This window comes from Erpetoichthys calabaricus, chromosome 2 (genome assembly GCF_900747795.2).
Source record: "Erpetoichthys calabaricus chromosome 2, fErpCal1.3, whole genome shotgun sequence".
Lineage (NCBI taxonomy): Eukaryota > Metazoa > Chordata > Cladistia > Polypteriformes > Polypteridae > Erpetoichthys > Erpetoichthys calabaricus.
Genome location: NC_041395.2, coordinates 258,856,380 through 258,875,589, shown reverse-complemented (window position 1 = coordinate 258,875,589; position 19,210 = coordinate 258,856,380). Strand labels below are relative to the sequence as shown.

Below are 19,210 nucleotides of genomic sequence, written 5' to 3'. Positions count from 1 at the left end.
ATTACAAAGTTATTAGATTGTGTTTGAAGTTCTAAAAACAGGAATACACATTGGTAAATGAATGAATAACACACTTTTATGTGATGTATTTGTAGGCAGAAGCTTGGGAAGTGGGGCCCAATTTGTTGCCAAGCCAAGGGGTCCAAGGATTTGGAACAAGCACATGCATGGAACCATGCTGTGCCTCTAATAGTGTAGGTGGCTGAAAAGCTATCTGGCAGTCTCAGCCCTTTAAGGCTAAAAGAGGTGCAGAGACAAAGAAGTCAATATGTGGAGTTCAAAACATAGAGTAATTTTGGGGCTTAGTTTGAAATAACTCTGGCATGGAGTTCAAAGGCCTTTTCCTTCTACAGATCATGGGGTGTTATATTGGGGGTAAGACTTTTGCAAGCACTCAATTGCTGGGAGGAGGAGAGGCTAGGTTTGTAAGAGTGAGAGTCAAGAGTTAGAAGAGAAAAAAGGAGTGACTTCTTTGGTAGACAGGTTGAAAAGCCACCCTGAACCCATAACCTACATAATGCCTTCCTTTTATCGTCTCACAGTTGTGCTTATTTAGATAATAAATATTTCCATCCATCCTCATCCACTTATCCGAGGTCGGGTCATGGGGGCAGCAGCTTGAGCAGAGATGCCCAGACTTACCTCTCCCCGGCCACTTCTTCTAGCTCTTCCGGGAGAATCCTGAGGTGTTCCCAGGTCAGCCGGGAGACATAGTCCCTCCAGCGTGTCCTGGGTCTTCCCCGGGGCCTCCTCCTGGTTGGACGTGCCCGGAACACCTCACCAGGGAGGCGTCCAGGAAGCATCCTGATCAGATGCCCGAGCCACCTCATCTGACTCCTCTCAATGTGGAGGAGCAGCGGCTCTACTCTGAGCCCCTCCCGGATGACTGAACTTCTACCCCAATCTTTAAGGGAGAGCCCAGACACCCTGCAGAGGAAACTCATTTCAGCCGCTTGTATTCGCGATCTCGTTCTTTCGGTCACTACCCATAGCTCATGACCACAGGTGAGGCTAGGAACATAGATTGACTGGTAAATTGAGAGCTTTGCCTTACGGCTCAGGTCCTTTTTTTATTTTTAATAAATATTTTTTTTTCTATATTTAGGCCTCCAGGTGGTAATATAATGTAAAAATTGTATATGATATTTTTAATTTGTTTTCTGTGTGTGTGATATAACATGTTCTAATAGGCTGCTATATAAAGATTGTGTTTGTACAGGTTAACACAGAAGTCTGTAATGTGAGGTAATCTAATAAAGCATAGAATTTAGTGCAAGATCATCCCTACACTCAGATGTCGTCTGCATAGGTTTTTCTCCCAAATCTCCAAAAATGTGCTTGTCATTTACTGGTAATTCCAGTCTGTCCTGCGTGTAGGCGTGTAAAGGTGGGCCCTGAAATGGACTGGTACCAAATCCAGGGCTTGCACCCAGTACTGACAGGATACGGTCCCAGTGCAGCAAACGTGAATTTAATGTGTTTGAGAATGTTATATTATTTTGACATCTGTTGCTTTAAAAGGTTTGCAGACATAATAAGAGTGTATCGTATTATTTGCAGTTTTTAGATAAGAATCTGAGGTGCCTCAATTATGTGTTCTAGACATAACTGTGGAACAAAGGATGGAATTTTTCTTTGTAAATTTTGTATTGATGCTGAAATTCACAATTAAACATTTAATATACTCATTACCACTCTTTGTCTGAATTTTACAGGCAGATCTAATATATTGATGACCCTTTATACAGGTATTGTCTTTGTGAATAATTGGTCATTTTTATCATACTCTTTAATTGTATTCACACCAACCTTTTAAGAACCAGAGGATCAATGATTTTATTTGTACCTAATCTCTTTAGAAGTAAATTGTATTTTAATTTATAAAAACATATGTTTCAAATGTCTAGTCTTATTTCCTCCAATATAAACCTATGGTGTAAAATATGCATTGCACTATTAGGATTTTGGATACTTTTTACTATTTTTTTTTTGCTTGCATTTATTTTCTAAAAACCAGCCTGCAATAGGCATTCTTGTGAGTGCGTGAGAACAAATGATCATGTCTCCACAGAATACTCTGATGTCTGTTTCATGTATACCTTTATTTTTTTTTTAAATTTATTTTTATCTTTTATTGAATTTATTAAAAGCATGTAACGTTCCAGACAATCAAGTCAAACTTAAAAAAACTAAATTTAATTCAACCCCCTCCCATGAGAAAGAGAGGAAGGCCAACAGCCAGAGTAAAACTTTGAGAGTAGTAAAGAGGGAAGGGAGTCCTTGTCCGCAATATAAATGCATATTCAAAAATTTTATTGATTAGATCCTGCCATGTTTTAAAAAAGTTTTGAAAGATCCTCTAAGTGAGAATTTGATTTATTCCAATTTCAAATAGTATATAACATTAGTTACCCACTGACATAAAAGAGGTGGGCTATGATTCTTCCATTTGAGCAAGATAAGTCTACGTGCTAATAGTGAAGTAAAGGCAATCACAGTTTGTTTGTCCTTCTCCACTTTAAGCCCATCTGAAAGAACACCAAACACAGCTGTTAGTGGGTTAGGAGTGTCTGTGACACCAATGCTGTCTGATAGGCATTTAAAAGTTTTTATTCAGAATGATGTTAATTTGGTACATGAACAAAGCATGTGGCCTAGTGAGGCTAGAGCTCTGTTACAATGTTCTCCGGTTGGATCTTGCCCTGGAAACATTTTGGACAATTTTAAATGAGATAGATGTGCTCGATAAAAGATTTTATGCTGAATGATTGAATGCTTTGCGCAAACAGATCTAGAGTGAATTCTGTGCATGGCTGCCTTCCCCTCCTTTTCTGAAATGTTGAGTGAGTGATCCTTTTCTCACTGTACTCTGGGATCTTAAAAAGGAACGGACTTTAAAAAGTTCTAATTGGAGATAGTAGAAAAATTGTGTTGATGGGAAACTAAATTTAAGACATTATTTATATAGAAATCTCTAATGATTTAATCCCATGCATTTTCCGAACATTAAAAACTGTGTAAGTTTGAGAGGGTGGAAAAAGGTGGCTATCATGTAGAGGTGCCAGAGTTAAAATATTCTCTAACATGAAGTGCTTCCTGCATTGGTTCCATATTCTGAGTGAATGAAGGAGAATGAAGGAGAATTGGGTTGTTAGTATATTGACAATACCTTGTATTTACTTGTGTACAATGGGCGTTCTTGTGAGTACGTGAGAACAAATGATCATGTCTCCATATAACACTCTAATGTCTTTTACCTTCACATAATTAAATTAAGAAGTACTGGTGATGGCACTGTTCCATGAAAATCTATCAATCATACACCAACTTTAACATTTATATTATATAGTGCCTTTCATTCTGAATGTCTGTCTATCAATCAATTATGCCTTTCACATCTGTCTAACATATACTGTATTTCACATTGATCTATTTGTCATATGCTATTTTTCATCTTTGTCAATCTATATAATGAATTAAGGGTTTAAGCACAGCAAAACAAAATTAAGTTATCAATGTACTAATTCCAGAGTGTTCAAATACAATGTGCTTTATATATTATATGTAATATAAGTTAAACTCATAAAAATGCTCTCCACACACCAATATCAACTGTGCCAGGAAAGCCACTGTAGACTGAACAAAATAATTTAATAAATCAAACCAGACAAAGCTATGTGGTGGCCAGGTTTTGGGAACAGATGGTGGTTTTGTCAAGTTAAAACAAAACAAATGCATATTTTATGCAAACTTTAAATAGTTCACAAAAAATGTTAACTTACAACTACTTGTGCACTGCCACTCAGCCCTGCTCCATAATTGTCAGTGGCGATTACATCAAACTTATAGTAGGATCTCCTCATGTTTCTGAACATAATTGCAGTTTTAATAATTCCTGTGTATGCCTCGATCACAAAGCCGTCTTTTCCGTCATTTGAAGGAGGAATGATTAATCTGTATTGCATTGCACTATAGTTTCCCGTGTCTTTATCTGTAGCCTGTTAAAAAAAAAAAAGACAAAAATTACATCAAGATGTGTTTTTTCCATACAATTCCAATGTGTGTTATATATATATACAGGTATCTGAGATAGGCACATCAAACTTTTCCATCTGCATTTGCTACATTTCACCGCCAGGGGGGTGAAAAGTCATTATTTTGCTAAGGATTGAACAATTGCTCTCATTACCCAGTTTGCTCTTCAAAAATGACATTGATTGGTAGCAATTTTTAGGTACAACCGAAAGATGCATGCTAACTTATCAAAAGACAGCTGGGTTTGTGCCGCAGAGGCCCTACCATAAATACAATAGCTGTGTTTTGATATGCTGAAGCAATCTTACTTCTCATTACTGCACCACTAGACAGTCGGCCTCATGTCAATGATGCTTTCTAAATGCAGAGATAAAAAATGAAGGAAGGCCTGTGTTCAAAGTTAGCCAAGGCACATTTTAAATTGCATAGCAGATTCAATGAAGTGTACTTGTTTATTTATTTTTTTTAAATAAACCACTGGTACTTTACTAATTAGAACACACATACTATCCTATGCATGACAAAATGAAAGTGTCTAAAGCTTTTTATTGTAATCAGCCTTTTTCATTTTTTACCAAGCTTCACCTGAGAGTATTTTTTTGCCACTGTCAGCAGTCAGACTATCAATAAAAAACGAATTCTACATAGCATTTCCCTCCCTGTACACTCAATGATGAAGTGGGCAACACTACTGCCTCACTTCTGGGATCAGATCCCAGACTCATCATCATTTTTGGTGAGTTTGTAAGTTATCCATGTGTCAGTGTGTGTGGATTTTTTTGTAAATCCCAAACACTTACATATTAGTTTAAATTGTTGAATCTAATTGGGTCCGTTGTGAGGAAATGAAATGTTAAATAAACTGGCATGCCTACTAGGGCTGATATCTCGCCTCATATCTGATGCCCTAGGATAGGCTCGGCCATCAGAACACTCGACTGAATTGGGCAGGAGTGATAATGGATGAGGAAGGAGATGCAGACGGAATCGTAAATCAACAGCATCATCAAAGGACATAGTTCCTAACTAAACACTAAGGTCCAGTCGACAGAACTGCTGCCTGTATACCTATAATCAATCTCACAACCATTTCTACCCTCACTCATGAATACCATGAAATGATATTTAAACTCCAGCATTTAGTGCAGTTACATATTACTATTTGAGTGCCTTCTCTTTGTATTGAATAAAGTAATAGCATTTATAATATTAGTAGTCCAGTTACATACCAAATGGCATATTAGGAACATCATTAATTATTTGCTATTTCTCATGGATTCTGAGAAATTTACCGGGGGTTCAAGAGCAAAGAAACTGTCCAAACATGCATTTTTTATTTAAACCAATAAGCCTTCAATCACTTAGTCCATGTTTTTCAGGTATTTCCCACTGATCCAAATCAATTCCTCCACAGGGAGCCCATGGACTTACAAAAATTAGATTAGATAGATTCACCAGATGCAAACACTGGGACTCTTTGATCATGAAAGTGTCTACCAAATGTGAACATGATTCGCACCTCCAATGCTGATGTTTTCCCAGAGATATTCTAAGTTTCCATTAATACTAGATGTTTGTCTGCATTTGTTGAACTACAGCACTGATTCTTAAGCAGAGGATTTTTAGTCTCGGGGGTCAGAGCAAGGCATTGCAAAACTAACTCAAAGTAAATGTTAAAACCCTAAAAGCAACTCACCACCTTCTTTTAAAAGCACAACTGAGAAGGACCACGTACAATCACAGGAAAAAAAATAAATTACAGAGAATTAATTTTACATTCTTAAACCAGCTTAATCCAGTTTAGGGTCACCAAGCAGGAATGGAAGCAAGGCAAAACCCAGCCTCGGATATAGTGCCATTCCACTGCAATGCTTACTTGTACAAACATCTACACTCATGCAGAGACAAGCTGAAGTGAATCAGCTAATTAAATTTTTTCTAAGATTATCCAATTTCTTTACCAATCCAATTAAGGCTTAACACAGAATGCTGCATACTAGTGCTGGAAGTCAATAGTGTAGGCTCTAAATGGAAGCCACCAACATTTAGCAGAGTTATGCTAAAAAAAGTCAATTTGTGAGCAGAATAAGACATAATAGAATATTTTTTAAATTGTTCATGAATTTCAGCAAACTAACAATTGTTATATAGCTGTGACATATAAGATGGGAGGGAAAAAAGTATCAAGCACACACTATTTTCTATTAACAATTAGTTAATGCACCAAAAATAGGAAAGATTTCATTTGCACTCAGAATAAGTACTGTACTTATAAGTAAAGGCAACGACTCCTCCAAACTCTGAGATGCATTTGGCTGCTTTTCTGATTCAGCTGACTAATTCAAAATGTGAGGAATGTATATTTAACAGAAAGCATAGGAGGAGTACAGGAGGCTATTTGGAGATCAGCATAGCTAGCAGCAGTCTGAACTGCATAATAGGGCTGATTTTTGGTGTCATTCCCGTGTTCATGTTTTAATGAACACACATAATTGATCAAGTTTGATAGCAGAACTATCAAAGTGAAAAGGAGTTTTACTCAAAAAGCAAACTGTCAGTAATATACAGTATACAGTAACTCCAATTTTCTCCTTTTTATATTGGCTCATCAATAAATATTACGCAGACAGAACAAAAGAATGGACAGTGTTTTAGGAACAAAGATGCTGAATCTAAACAGACAAAACCAGAATCTTGTATTCCATCTTCCTTATATTCCGTAAAGGATGTCTGTGGCTACTCCAAGTACATGCTACAAGGAAGCACTGCATAATATTCTAGCGCACTTGCAAAATGCTTTTTTATAATGAAGGCACCCATTAAAGGCTGTAGACTGTATACAATAAAGACAGTATTTCTAATTTCAATCTGTGGACCTAACAATGGTTGTACTTTGAATTTAGTTCAGTATAATCAGGAGAGATTTAGAACAGTTAACCCTCCATGGCCTGCAGACTAGAGCTGATCTATTGCTTAACGTAAAATATTTTATTAGAAAGAAACACTTATTACTGGGTAATAAATGTTGTAGCAATCAATATACACTCTAATAACTGTTTTAGGTTTCCTATGAAAAGCTATTTTAAAAGTAAGTAAATCAAATCTTATTCTCATTCCTCACACATTAGTAAATACCATGGATCCAGAATTCTAGGATTAAATTCTGACCTGGTCACAGTCTGTGTAGGTATAGTCTCCCTGTGTCTTGTTCCTTTAGCTGCTCAAGATTTTCCCTCACCTCCCAAAGGCAGATTAGGTTAATTGGAAACTCCAAATTGGTCCAGATGACATACCTATGGAAGCATGGAGGTGTTTAGGAGAGATGGCAGTGGAGTTTTTAACCAGATTGTTTAATGGAATCTTCGTAAGTGAGAGGATGCCTGAGGAGTGGAGAACTGTACTGGTACTGATTTTTAAGAATAGGATGTGCAGAGCTGTAGTAACTTCAGGGGGATAACACTGATGAGCCACAGCATGAAGTTATGGGAAAGAGTAGTGGAAGCTAGGTGAAGAAGTGAGGTGATGATTAGTGAGCAGCAGTACGGTTTCATGCCAGGAAAGAGCACAACAGATTTACTCTGAGGGTGTTGATGGAGAAGTATAGAGAAGGTCAGAAGGAGTTGCATTGTGTCTTTGTGGACCTGGAGAAAGCATATAAGAGGGTGCCTTGAGAGGAGTTGTGGCATTGTATGAGGAAATTGGGAGTGACAGAGAAGTATGTAAGAGTTGTACAGGATATGAATGAGAGAAGTGTGACAGTGGTGAAGTCTGCGGTAGGAGTGACGGATGCATTCAACATCATCATGGATCGGCTCTGACCCTTTCTTATTTACAATGGTGATGGACAGGTTGACAGATGAAATTATACAGGAGTCCCCTTGGACTATGATTTTTGCTGATGACATTGTGATCTGTAACAAGAGTAGGGAGCAGGTTGAGGAGACCCTGGAGAGATGGAGATTTGCTCTAGATAGGAGAAGAATGAAAGTCAGTAGGAACAAGACAGAATACATGTGTGTGAATGAGAGGAAGGCAAATGGAATGGTGAGGATGAAGGGAGTAGAGTTGGTGAAGGTGGAAGAGTTTAAATACTTGGGATCAACAGTACAGAGTAATGGGGATTGTGGAAGAGAGGTGAAAAAGAGAGTGCAGACAGGATGGAATGGGTGAAGAAGAGTGTCAGGAGTAATTTGTGACAGAGGGGTATCAGCAAGAGTGAAAGGGAAGGTCTATGTTACATGGGTTGATGACAGCGGCACTGACCAAAAAACAGGAGACAAAGCTGGAGGTGGAAGAGTTAAAGATGTTAAGATTTGCATTGTGTGTGATGAGGATGGACATCATTAGAAATGAGTACATTAGAAGAACAGCTCAGATTGGACAGTTTGGAGACAAAGTCAGAGAGGTGAGATTGCGTTGGTTTGGACATGTGCAGAGGAGAGATGCTGGGTATATTGGGAAAAGGATGCTAAGGATAGAGCTGCCAGGTAATAGGAAAAGAGGAAGACCTAAGAGAAGGTTTATGGATGTGGTGAGAGAAGACATGCAGGTGATGGGTGTATCAGAGCAAGGTGTAGAAGGCAGGAAGATATGGAACAAGCTGATCCGCTATTTAAACCACCAGTAAAATAAACAAGCCAGTCTTTTTTGAGTTACCCATGCATTTTGGTTTAGGACTGTAAGACTACCATTGCTTTTTATCTGTAATCTCTAAAGACAGACCATTCACCTGTCCATTAAGTGGCTTTTTGATGCTACTGTTAGAAAGATATATCATAAAATGCTTGTACTAAATGTTTAATTAAAATAAATTAAAACCAGAAAATTGCTGGTAACTTGTGGAGGCTTCATATCTTCTGAAAGCATGAACAATCTATTGCTTTACATTTCAGATATCATATTAATATTAAAATATAATGAATATTTTAATGTATGAAAATATAATCTGAATTCAATATCATAAGGTTGTGGAAATGGTACTTCCCTTATATTTGTACTTTAAATATCCCTTTCTTAAATGCCATCCTTTGCTTGGAAGCTAGAAAATGATTTCTGCTTCCTTTTATTGTGTTAACGTGTCATGAATTAGCTTTGATTGAATTTTTACATTTGGTTTGAAATAAGCAGTAGGCTTATATTTTATTATATATAGTACATAGTGTAATATGTGAATGTCAAACAGATTAGATGGTGTTTTTAAGTAGACAATTTGAAAATATCTTTGTTCTCACAGAGTAATTTAATATAAATATGCTTCCTTCCAAGGCATTTGTGTCAGGGTTGGATAAGTAATCTTGAATTTGAATACTAATGCAAACATATATTCATTTTTATAATAGTACAATCTGTTAGGAGTCTATTTTCTTTTTTTTCCATTTTTGTCATTAGATGATGTTTTGTATACCTTGTAGTTGGTTATAGTTCTGATTGAAAAAACAGATACAGTAGTAGTTAAAATTACTCATTGGACCTCCATGTAAATTGTCTTTGGCAACATGAAAATACAGTATAATCAAAATGTTAGGAATACTATTTTGTTTTTGTTAACTTTTAAACAAAACAATGGCTTTTTTAAATTGTTGCAATAAGCATGATTTTGTTCATACAGCAACATTTAACTACATATTAATATGTACATTAGAGGAATGTTACACTGAAAAAAAAAGCAAAAACAGTGTTGGGGATGGAATATATACAATAATTAAGAAGGAATACTTTTCCACATGTGAACCAACTTCATTATCATAGTGCATTTGGGGTGCATTATTAGAATGCAGTAAACAGATTATCACAGGTGTATAGTTTCAGTATACAATATATGCAAGCAGACAATTAATACCTGCAGACATTACACCTATGAAGCATTCAAGGGACTGAAACACTACAATATGTATCTAGCATGCCTGGATGAGGCTGTGATACAGAGATAGTGAACTGCATTGAGCAGTAAAAGGCTCTAATGCATAGCATATGGGCTGTAACAGCATGCAAATTATGCTCTGCCATCAGAGTGGCATGGGGCTCTCTTTTTGATGATCTAAGAAGAAATCAAAATGCATCATTTAATGTCAGATTAAACCAAATAATAAACAAGTTAACCACATTGCTAAGTAGCACGGAAAAGCGAAAAAAAAAATTTAAGAAGAGACAAAATTAATCTACTATTAATCTGAAAACTGTAACAAATCAAACACAACCCACACCTCAAACAGTAACTGGAATGTGATCACACAAAAGATGCCTTCAGATTAGATTTATAAACAATTTACTATAACTGCCATAATCACACACAATCTCATGCTCTTATATAATTACTACCTAAATATAAGCAATGTAGAACACAATGCACCAGCATTATTCATGAGAATCAAACTTAATTTACCATTGAAAAAAAAAATCACTCTTGAAAGAAAACCAATAAGCCTCACATAAGGAAATTCATTGTTTTAAAACAAAATGAACACAAAAATTATAAATTGAAATTTTGCAAGATTTGCTTAGCTTTTTGTGTATTCCATATGTATAGTTCAACAGATTTTGAAAATGTTTTATGGATAGTATCCCACAGAGCAGTCAAATCTTTCATTGTGAGAAAAAATTCCTGACCCATGTGTTTTGCCAGATTTATAAAAAATGGTGTGATGTAAGAAAATAATTTAAGCATTTATTTTAAACATTGAAAAGACACATTTTAAAATGTGTAGCTATAACTTCAAGTAGGCTTTTTCTTTGGGCTTATGTTGAAAATTTTCAGTCCACCCCAACTTTTAATTTTGCTTCTTTAGTTATTGTTCATGTCTCTTCAATGGGGCCAAGCCTACCCCGGGCCCCCTGTAGTGTAGTTTGCACCCTGGGTTAAATGTCAGCTTCCACAGCCTATCAGATTATTATTAGATTGACCAGAATCACTTCTAGTTCAATGTAAGTAAGCACTTGGCACAAAAACGGAACTAACACTGGATAAACACTCACATTCACTTTCACAGGGCAGGTTTACCTTTATTAATTAACCCACCATATACATGTTTGTGCAAAGTGGAGGCAGAACCTCCACTTTGGGGTATGTTCTTACTCCTACCCTTTTCAATGCTTGCATGGACTGGGTGTTGGGCAGAGTCATGGGGTCCAGTTGCTATGGGGTATCAGTTGGGAAGAAATAATCACTGATCTTCACTTTTCCGACAATGCTGCGATCTTCGCAGAGTCAATGGAGGCTCTGATTGGGGCTCTCGAGAGACAGAGACGAGTCTGAGTGCCTGGGCCTGCAAGTGTTCTGGATAAAAATCAAGATTCAGGCTTTTAATAACTTCTTGGGCATAGTCATCAGCAGTCTGTTTGCAGAGAGAGTGTCGACTCCATTGTGAGGTCTCTTGTGACTCTTCCTATGAAGTTAGTAGACAGATCGAGAGAGCATGAGGGTTCATGAAGTCGCTGGAAAGTGGTGTGTGGTGCTCCCAATATCTTTGCAAAAGTTCGAAGGTTCAAGTCTTTAGAACCCTGGTGCTTCCTGTTTTGCAATATGGCTGAGAGACATTGACACTTTCTAGTGACCTGAAACGAAGATTGGACTCCTTCGGTACTGTGTCTCTTCAGAGAATCCTTGGGTACCGCTGGTTTGACTTTGTGTCGAACGAGCAGTTGCTCATAGAGTCCCAAATGATGTACATTACGTGCATTGTGAGGGAACATCAGTTACAGCACTACAACCATGTGGTGTGATTCCCGGAGGGTGATCTGGCTCACAGAATCCTCATTAATGAGGACCCGAGCAGCTGGAACAGACTGAGGGGATGCCCAAGTAACACCTGCCTGAGGAAGATAGATGGTAATTCCTGGATGGTTGGACTGGACCACCGTATGAAATGCAGGTGGAAAATTCAATGCATTATTTTAGAAATATTGCTGAACAAAAATTACTTTTATGTAAACAGAGTAATGCATTGCTCCCATGGACTCCTAATTCCAATAAATTGAAATCAAATGGAGTTCACCTAACACTGGCAAATCAGCTTTGTTGTGTTCTTCACTCCTTGCCTATGCCAGTGCCTAAAATTAAATTATTAAATAACTCCAAGCTAGAAGTATTATGTTGGCCTCATACTGGGTTACAGTTAATAGTGATAAAGAAACAAGTCACATCGAATACAGTGTGGTATTTACCTTATACTGTATTGCAAATATTGCACATTATACTGAACATAGCTGTCCTGCTAACCTCTTCAAACTTCAAAAACTCATTATGTCACAAAATCTGGTCTGACACACTGCATGCTTCAGGTTTGTAACTAAAGAACAAATACAGACCTCAGAAAAATCAAGCTGAAGTAAAGTTTATTCTGTTGATTTTTTTCAGTTCCTAGTGCTCTCCCTGAATTTGGTAAGGATTCTTCACTATCACATGCTACTTCATTTTACTTTTATGTTGTCATATATTACTGATAAAAAATACTAGTATAATATTAAAATATGGACTGTAGCTGTGTACATATTGCATTAAGACAACTTTATCATTGATCATATATTCCTAGGCTTTGGGCGTTAAACCCTGAGGTTGTGGTTTCAAATACTGACACAATGTGACCATGAGCAAGTCACTTGACCTTCCTGTGCAGAAACTGGAAAAGACAAAAGAAATGTAACCAATTGTATCATAAATGTTGCAAGTCACCTTAGATGAAGGTGTCAGCCAAATAAGTAAATGTAAATGTAATGTAATATACAACATAAAAAAGCAACAATCTTCACCAAGTTATTTAAGCAGTAATGTGACTAAAAAACAGGTGCTTAACATTTTTTATTTTAGAAACTATAAAAAGTTACACTTGGAAACCCCAAAGTGGAAAAATCATTGCTACAAAAACAAAAATACATTAGAAAAGAAATGACTAGGTCAATTAAAACTGTAGAATATTTGCCTCATCCTGTCCCTTACAATAGAATCAGCTATACCAGCACAACTTTACTAATTAAATAATGAAGACTTGTTTAGCTTTAACATATTTTAAAATATTATATTTCTAATGACTGACTAACATGATTATAATTTAGGTATATCTAAATTATTACATAAAACATGTACTTGTATGTTAATAGAACTTGCCAAGGCCATTGGTGCTATCTGTTAATGGAATATTAAGTATTTCTTTTCCAGTTAATATTTGATGTGTTAAATAACAATATATGATTATACAACAATGCACTGTCAGAGAAAGACACATTCATTGAGTCTGGAGATGTGCTTTATTCATTTTATATTTGTTGGGAAGCTGATGCTAATACTAGCAACAACAACAATTTATTTCTTATATAGCGCACACTCACTCAAGGAATGCCTCAATGGGTTTTAACAGGCCCTATTTTTGACAGAACTTGACTCCCTTAGAAGAAAGGTGCAATTTGATACCAGCCTTGGGTGGGACATCTGCCTTTTACATGGTTTACTCATTTATAATTAAGTATACTAGGTAAAATTAGTACTATCCACTCATCAAACAAGTATACTGTATATCTGGGATGTGTGGGGAAATCCATGCAGACAGAAATAGAATAATGTGCAAGTGCCAACCACATAGTCAGTGACCAGGCCAGAATTCAAAAAGAAAAGCTATGGGGCAGCAGTGCTAACCATTATACAGTATCACTGTGCTGATCACAAGGAAAAAAGCAAAATATGAATCTCTGCAATGATACTTCACATATACTGTACTTCTCAGGGTTCTTCAACAGTATGATAATAAAACACTGAATATCACTGAACAGATTCTTAGCTGTGTAGGGATCATACTTATTTTAATAAATTACTAAATACATTTTGTTAAATTCTGACCTTGTTCCCAGTTGGTACAAGTTTAGAATTTAATCTTATAGTAGCTTCCATATAAAAGCTTTAAGAAAGGAATTTTGGTTATACTGGAGAAAAAAAATCTCTAGTCAGCTCATTATGTCAAAACTTCAGATTTGTCCATATAGTATGTCTTATTCGCATGACCCTATATTTTGTTACTGCACACTTGCCACTAAATATGCTTTAATGGATGAATGAAACTGAAGATGAGGACAGATGGATAAACTGTTTTTAAAGATTGTAAACTTTGGTAATGCAATTGGATATTAGAAATAGCAGACTTTGTAACTTTACCCATTTGTTAAAATATGTAAGTAGTATGCCTGTGTTAAATTTGAAATCTGCTTAAACGTGACCAAAAAACCTTTTCACAAAATTCACTTTCAAGAAAAGTTCACAGGCTTGCCATATTGTTTATACATCTTAAGTATTTTGTAATCTTAACCAGTCTCTTAATCAGAAATTAATTCTTGACAGAAAATACACTCCCTGCATAATTACAAGGTATGTAAATGATTTGTTGATTAATAGATAGTCATGATCATAACAGTTAATAGTAAAGTCAAAAAACATTTTTCCTTTTTTATGCTTGTTCTTTAATGTTATGGTAAAATAAGGCGTCAAATATATACTAGTCCCTGGGGGTGATGTTGGACTACATTGGTCCTAATGGGAGATACTGGAGATGCAATGATGGGCAGGATAAGAAATAAAGAGGTCTTTATAAATTCACTACAGATGCTGTTGGGAATGCTGTCAAAGAGTTACTGATTAAATTCTAATGCACGTTTATTTGCATAATGCAGCTGATTCATGAATAGCAAAGAGAAAGGTCTAACTCCAGGCAGTGTTGATAACAGGAGCAAGAAACATTTGGGCAACAAGCAACAATGTTAAAAAAGAATTGCTAGGGAATATAATGTTTGGCTTTTTCACAACATTGTATAAAATGTGCGTACTTGTTTATATTTTTCCACTTGGCTTTCTTTTAACTTTGCCACAGCAACAACTCAGGAACAAAATTACATTTATTTAAATGCTTGTACTTTTACCTTTAATGTTTGAAAAACATGATATTCCTTCCAAAATGTTTTTTGAACAATGACTGCATCCCACCCAAAACAGACCATTTTCTTGGTTGTGAGATACTGAAATGAGTGAGAAGAATATGAAACGTATAAGCTTAGATAGATAGATAGATAGATAGATACTTTATTAATCCATCCATCCATTTTCCAACCCGCTGAATCCGAACACAGGGTCACGGGGGTCTGCTGGAGCCAATCCCAGCCAACACAGGGCACAAGGCAGGGAACCAATCCCGGGCAGGGTGCCAACACACCGCAGTACTTTATTAATCCCAGGGGGAAATTCACATTCACTTAGTATCCCTGCCATAATAATTCAGCACCCATTTCCTCTGTGTACAAAAATAAATACTAATTTTTTGAGCAGGACTCTTTTTAGAAATGCTTTAAGGTATGTATGTTGGTATTGCAAATCATACAAATGATTTTCCTGATCATTAATTATATGAATCAGCATATTATATGTTTGCTTTATTTTTACAGTGAAATTCTTAGGTGCATTTGTATGTAAAGTGTGAAGCACTTATTGAGATAGAAATGTCTGTCTGTCTGTCTAAATGAAACATCTTAATTTCCCGAGAACCATATTTTTGAAATTCCTCTTCAATAAAATTTGCAGCATCATATATCTTAAAATGGAGAAATGTTCTGTGCGACTTCAACTACAAAACTAGTTTACTGCAATTTTACCTTGACAGCGGTTACACCAACTTGTATATTTTGTATATTTCCCTCTTTTACACCTCTGATAGCCACTACTGATGGCAAACAGATCCCCAATACAAGTTAATAAAACACCAGTAAACACCACGCACAAGGTAGGAAGTCGCTGTGATTGGCTGACTGCCTGTGTGTATGCATGGTATGGCAACCAAACTTGTATCTCTCCTTCTGCTGCTTTAGGTTGTAACAGCCAAGTGGAATGATTTAGTCAATACTATTTAACTTACAGTAAATCAAGCTTATAGCTCCATTATCTGTAGATTTCCCTGTCACTTTAATTTACTATGGTGGCCAGCCATCCAGGTGACAGGGACAGTCCTGATTTCAGGCTACGCATCCCAATAAATAATTGAAGAACATCAAAAATGTCTCTGTTTAACAGGTTGTCAATGTAATAAAACACTGTTCCACCAAAATAAACATACTGACAACGTATTTTGAACTGCACGTATGAAACTCCAAGGGGAACCACCCCATACCCCAGCTACCTGTTCGATGTAACTTACGTATGATAGCGTGGTCATAACTCTGGTGGGGAAAGCTTGATTAAGAACTTCTGTTAAATTTGAACAGCATCATGAGGATGGCCAAGAACCAAACAAAAACGTGAGAGAACTTCCATTTATTTGTTTGCACTTCAAGAACTGTTTTCAATAATATGTGTTTATTTGCAAAACTGTTTTTTTCCCATGCCGTGATCTCTGTCTAATGATGATGAAATACAGCAGACATTGAACAAGTAAGAATGGACTTCACGCATGAAAATACATAACTACACAAGTGTCCCTATTTGGGACTTTGAAAATCTGGTCACCATATAAAATTACCATCAGAGTGCCACATTCACCTAATATTTATAATGGTCACTCACTGTAATAAAATGAATTAAAATGCAATGCCATTTTTTTAATTAGGTTACTCTAATTGGCAATTACAAATTGTTACTGTTCATCAATATGGTGTGTGTGTGTGTGTGTGTGACAGTAGTCCCTATGATGGACTAGAGTCCTGTCCAGGCATGTTTTCAACCTTTTACCCAGTTTTGGTAAGATAGCCTTTGGCCCCCACAACATTGAAATGGATTGAGAAAGTTCTAGAACCTACCTACTGAACTCAGTCTACTGCGGGCCACAGTGCTTGCACAGCACTCAAATGCACCTGAATGTTATGCCATGCATACATTTTTTAAATTGTCTAATTTTGTATCAGAATGATACACGTCTGTATTAGGAACTGCAGACTTCCAGCCACATGAGATGCAGCCACACCGGTTCTTTTGACCTTCTTCTTCAGATGGTTTTAAACAAATACATTTACTGATGTAGTCAAGTAATTTTAATTTTTTTTAAACTCCCCATTATTGTCTTACAGTTTTTTAACAGGACCTCCAAAAGGTAAAAACACAGACATCTGTCTCCATCTTATTTAATTTTGCTTTTTTTAACCAAAATAAAGAGAAAACTGAGGGACCAAGTTGGTGTGTTTAGCACTGCAGCTTGATGGATGTCAAGCCTGGTGTCAATGTCTGGGTGTTCACCCAGTGTCTGTGTGGTTTTCCCTCTGGGTTCTAAAATTTAAAATAACATGAAGTTTGGGTTGTCTTGCAATTTAAAAAGCACCCTTTTCTAAGTAAGGGTGTGTACTTGAGTGGAAACTACAATGAACTGGGTGCCCTGTCCAGGCTGAAGGTTTATGTATAAAACATGCTTACACTTGGAAATGTGCGTAAGTCATTTAAAAAACACAAACATGGCAAGAAAATTGTCTTAACAATACAGAATGTTTCAACCATCCATAAGTCCTATGCAGATTTTTATGGTGTTGGTATTTTAACGACTTCAGGTGGAAGGAAAATCTTGAATCTTGAATGAATATTTTGTTCATTGAGGCATCAGTCACATTCCAAAGTCCTTGAACTAATTATATCATAGTACACTGTCATGTTCTCTAAATACTGCTGTCTTCAGTGCTGGTAATAATGCCTAATTCATTCACTTAATGTTAATTGCTTTAGCGTGCAACCTATCTACTCTGTTTATAAAAATATGTGCAGTTGGTTGCATGACATAACTGACAATGGCAGTGTTAGCTCTTTTGGAGGATATTGCCAATGACAGGCAACTCAAGGAGAGCGTTTTCAAGGATTGCAATGATTTTTGACTCATGATGATGACTGGCTTTTTGTAAACTGAAAGCATTTTCATTCAATTAACATAAAGCTAATATGTGATGCACAAATGTATCTGACTGACTGTGTTGTAAAGTGGCCTGGCTCTACCCACGTATCCTTTATTTTATCAAATAGCAGTGTGGGAATGAGACTAATTAAGTTTAGTATATTACAGACAACTTGTATAATCTTTCTTTCAGGTTATGCAGGGTACACCAGAAGAGAGGAGATATAATGAAAGACACTTGTGGCACACAATCACTGCTAGAACGGACCATTTGTTCATTACAAGGTAGATTGTTTGGATTCATCAGGAAGCATAATATTGTACCACCCTACAAAGTTTTTCCATATTGTGATGGCATGTTTGGATGTTTTACATAAAATATAAACAGATTTGTATGTATTGGAGCATTGACATTAACTTGGCAAAATGATTTTTCAGTTCACATTCACTTAAGTTTCATATTCTATGTACACCCATGGCTTGTAGTAAAGACATCATGTCGTCTTCTTTTTATTGGCAGTTTTTACAGTGTGTGGTGTATTACTGCCTAAAAATGTCACTCATGGACATGGTCAATTTTATATGGCGATTAGATCATGAATATTTAAAAAAGGTATTGTTATGTTGTACTTGGTTACTGATGGGAGAGAACTGTTGTGATTCACTCAACTGAAACAACCAAAGATATGTAAAGTCTTCAAAAATATCCAGGGAGGAGGGCTGAATCTCACCAGCCTGCCTAGAGGAAGTGAACCAAAAGGCAGGCTAGCTTCTACTAGAGAGGCTGACTTCAGCCTACATCAGGAAAAAATGCATTCTATTGAAAAACTTCAAAGACATGTTCTGAAATGTTCCAACATACACGCAAAATGCCCTACAAGGGAAAGGACAACTGTCATCCCCTGGTTAGTACAGAGTAAGGCAACAAAAATCTTTATAAAAAACAAAGAAAAACTCACAACACCAAAATGAAGAACAACAAAGCTGCCTAAAAGTCAAGCCTAAGCAAACAAAGTCCCAAGTTCCAGAAATCATATATCATAATTAGAGCAGTACAATAATACTGAAAAAACAGTAGAAGAACACTAAAAGGAGAACTCACCAACCACCAAGCACATACAATGTAATGCTAAAGAACTGTAATTCCTATGAATTTTTAGAGGGCTAGGAGTACTCTGTTAACAGAGATTGAACAGAACATTCTCTTATACCTATAAACTAAACAGTCAATCAAACAATTCACAGTTATACAAATAATAAACATACTGCAAATAGTCAAATAATAATATTTAAAGGGTAAAACAGGAACAAAAAAAACATAAAAAGGAGTTTAAACAAAAACT

The 19,210-nt window shown here is 36.3% G+C and overlaps 1 protein-coding gene across 1 annotated transcript in view; it reads right to left on the bottom strand.

Annotated features, from left to right (window-relative positions):
- The window catches only part of pcdh15b (protocadherin-related 15b), a 718,592-nt gene that overhangs the window by 54,130 nt on the left and 645,252 nt on the right, over positions 1–19,210 (bottom strand). The window contains exon 29 of the mRNA XM_051923141.1: positions 3,783–3,998. Within this exon, the coding sequence (XP_051779101.1) occupies positions 3,783–3,998 (216 nt within the window). The remainder of the gene's footprint in view (positions 1–3,782; positions 3,999–19,210) is intronic.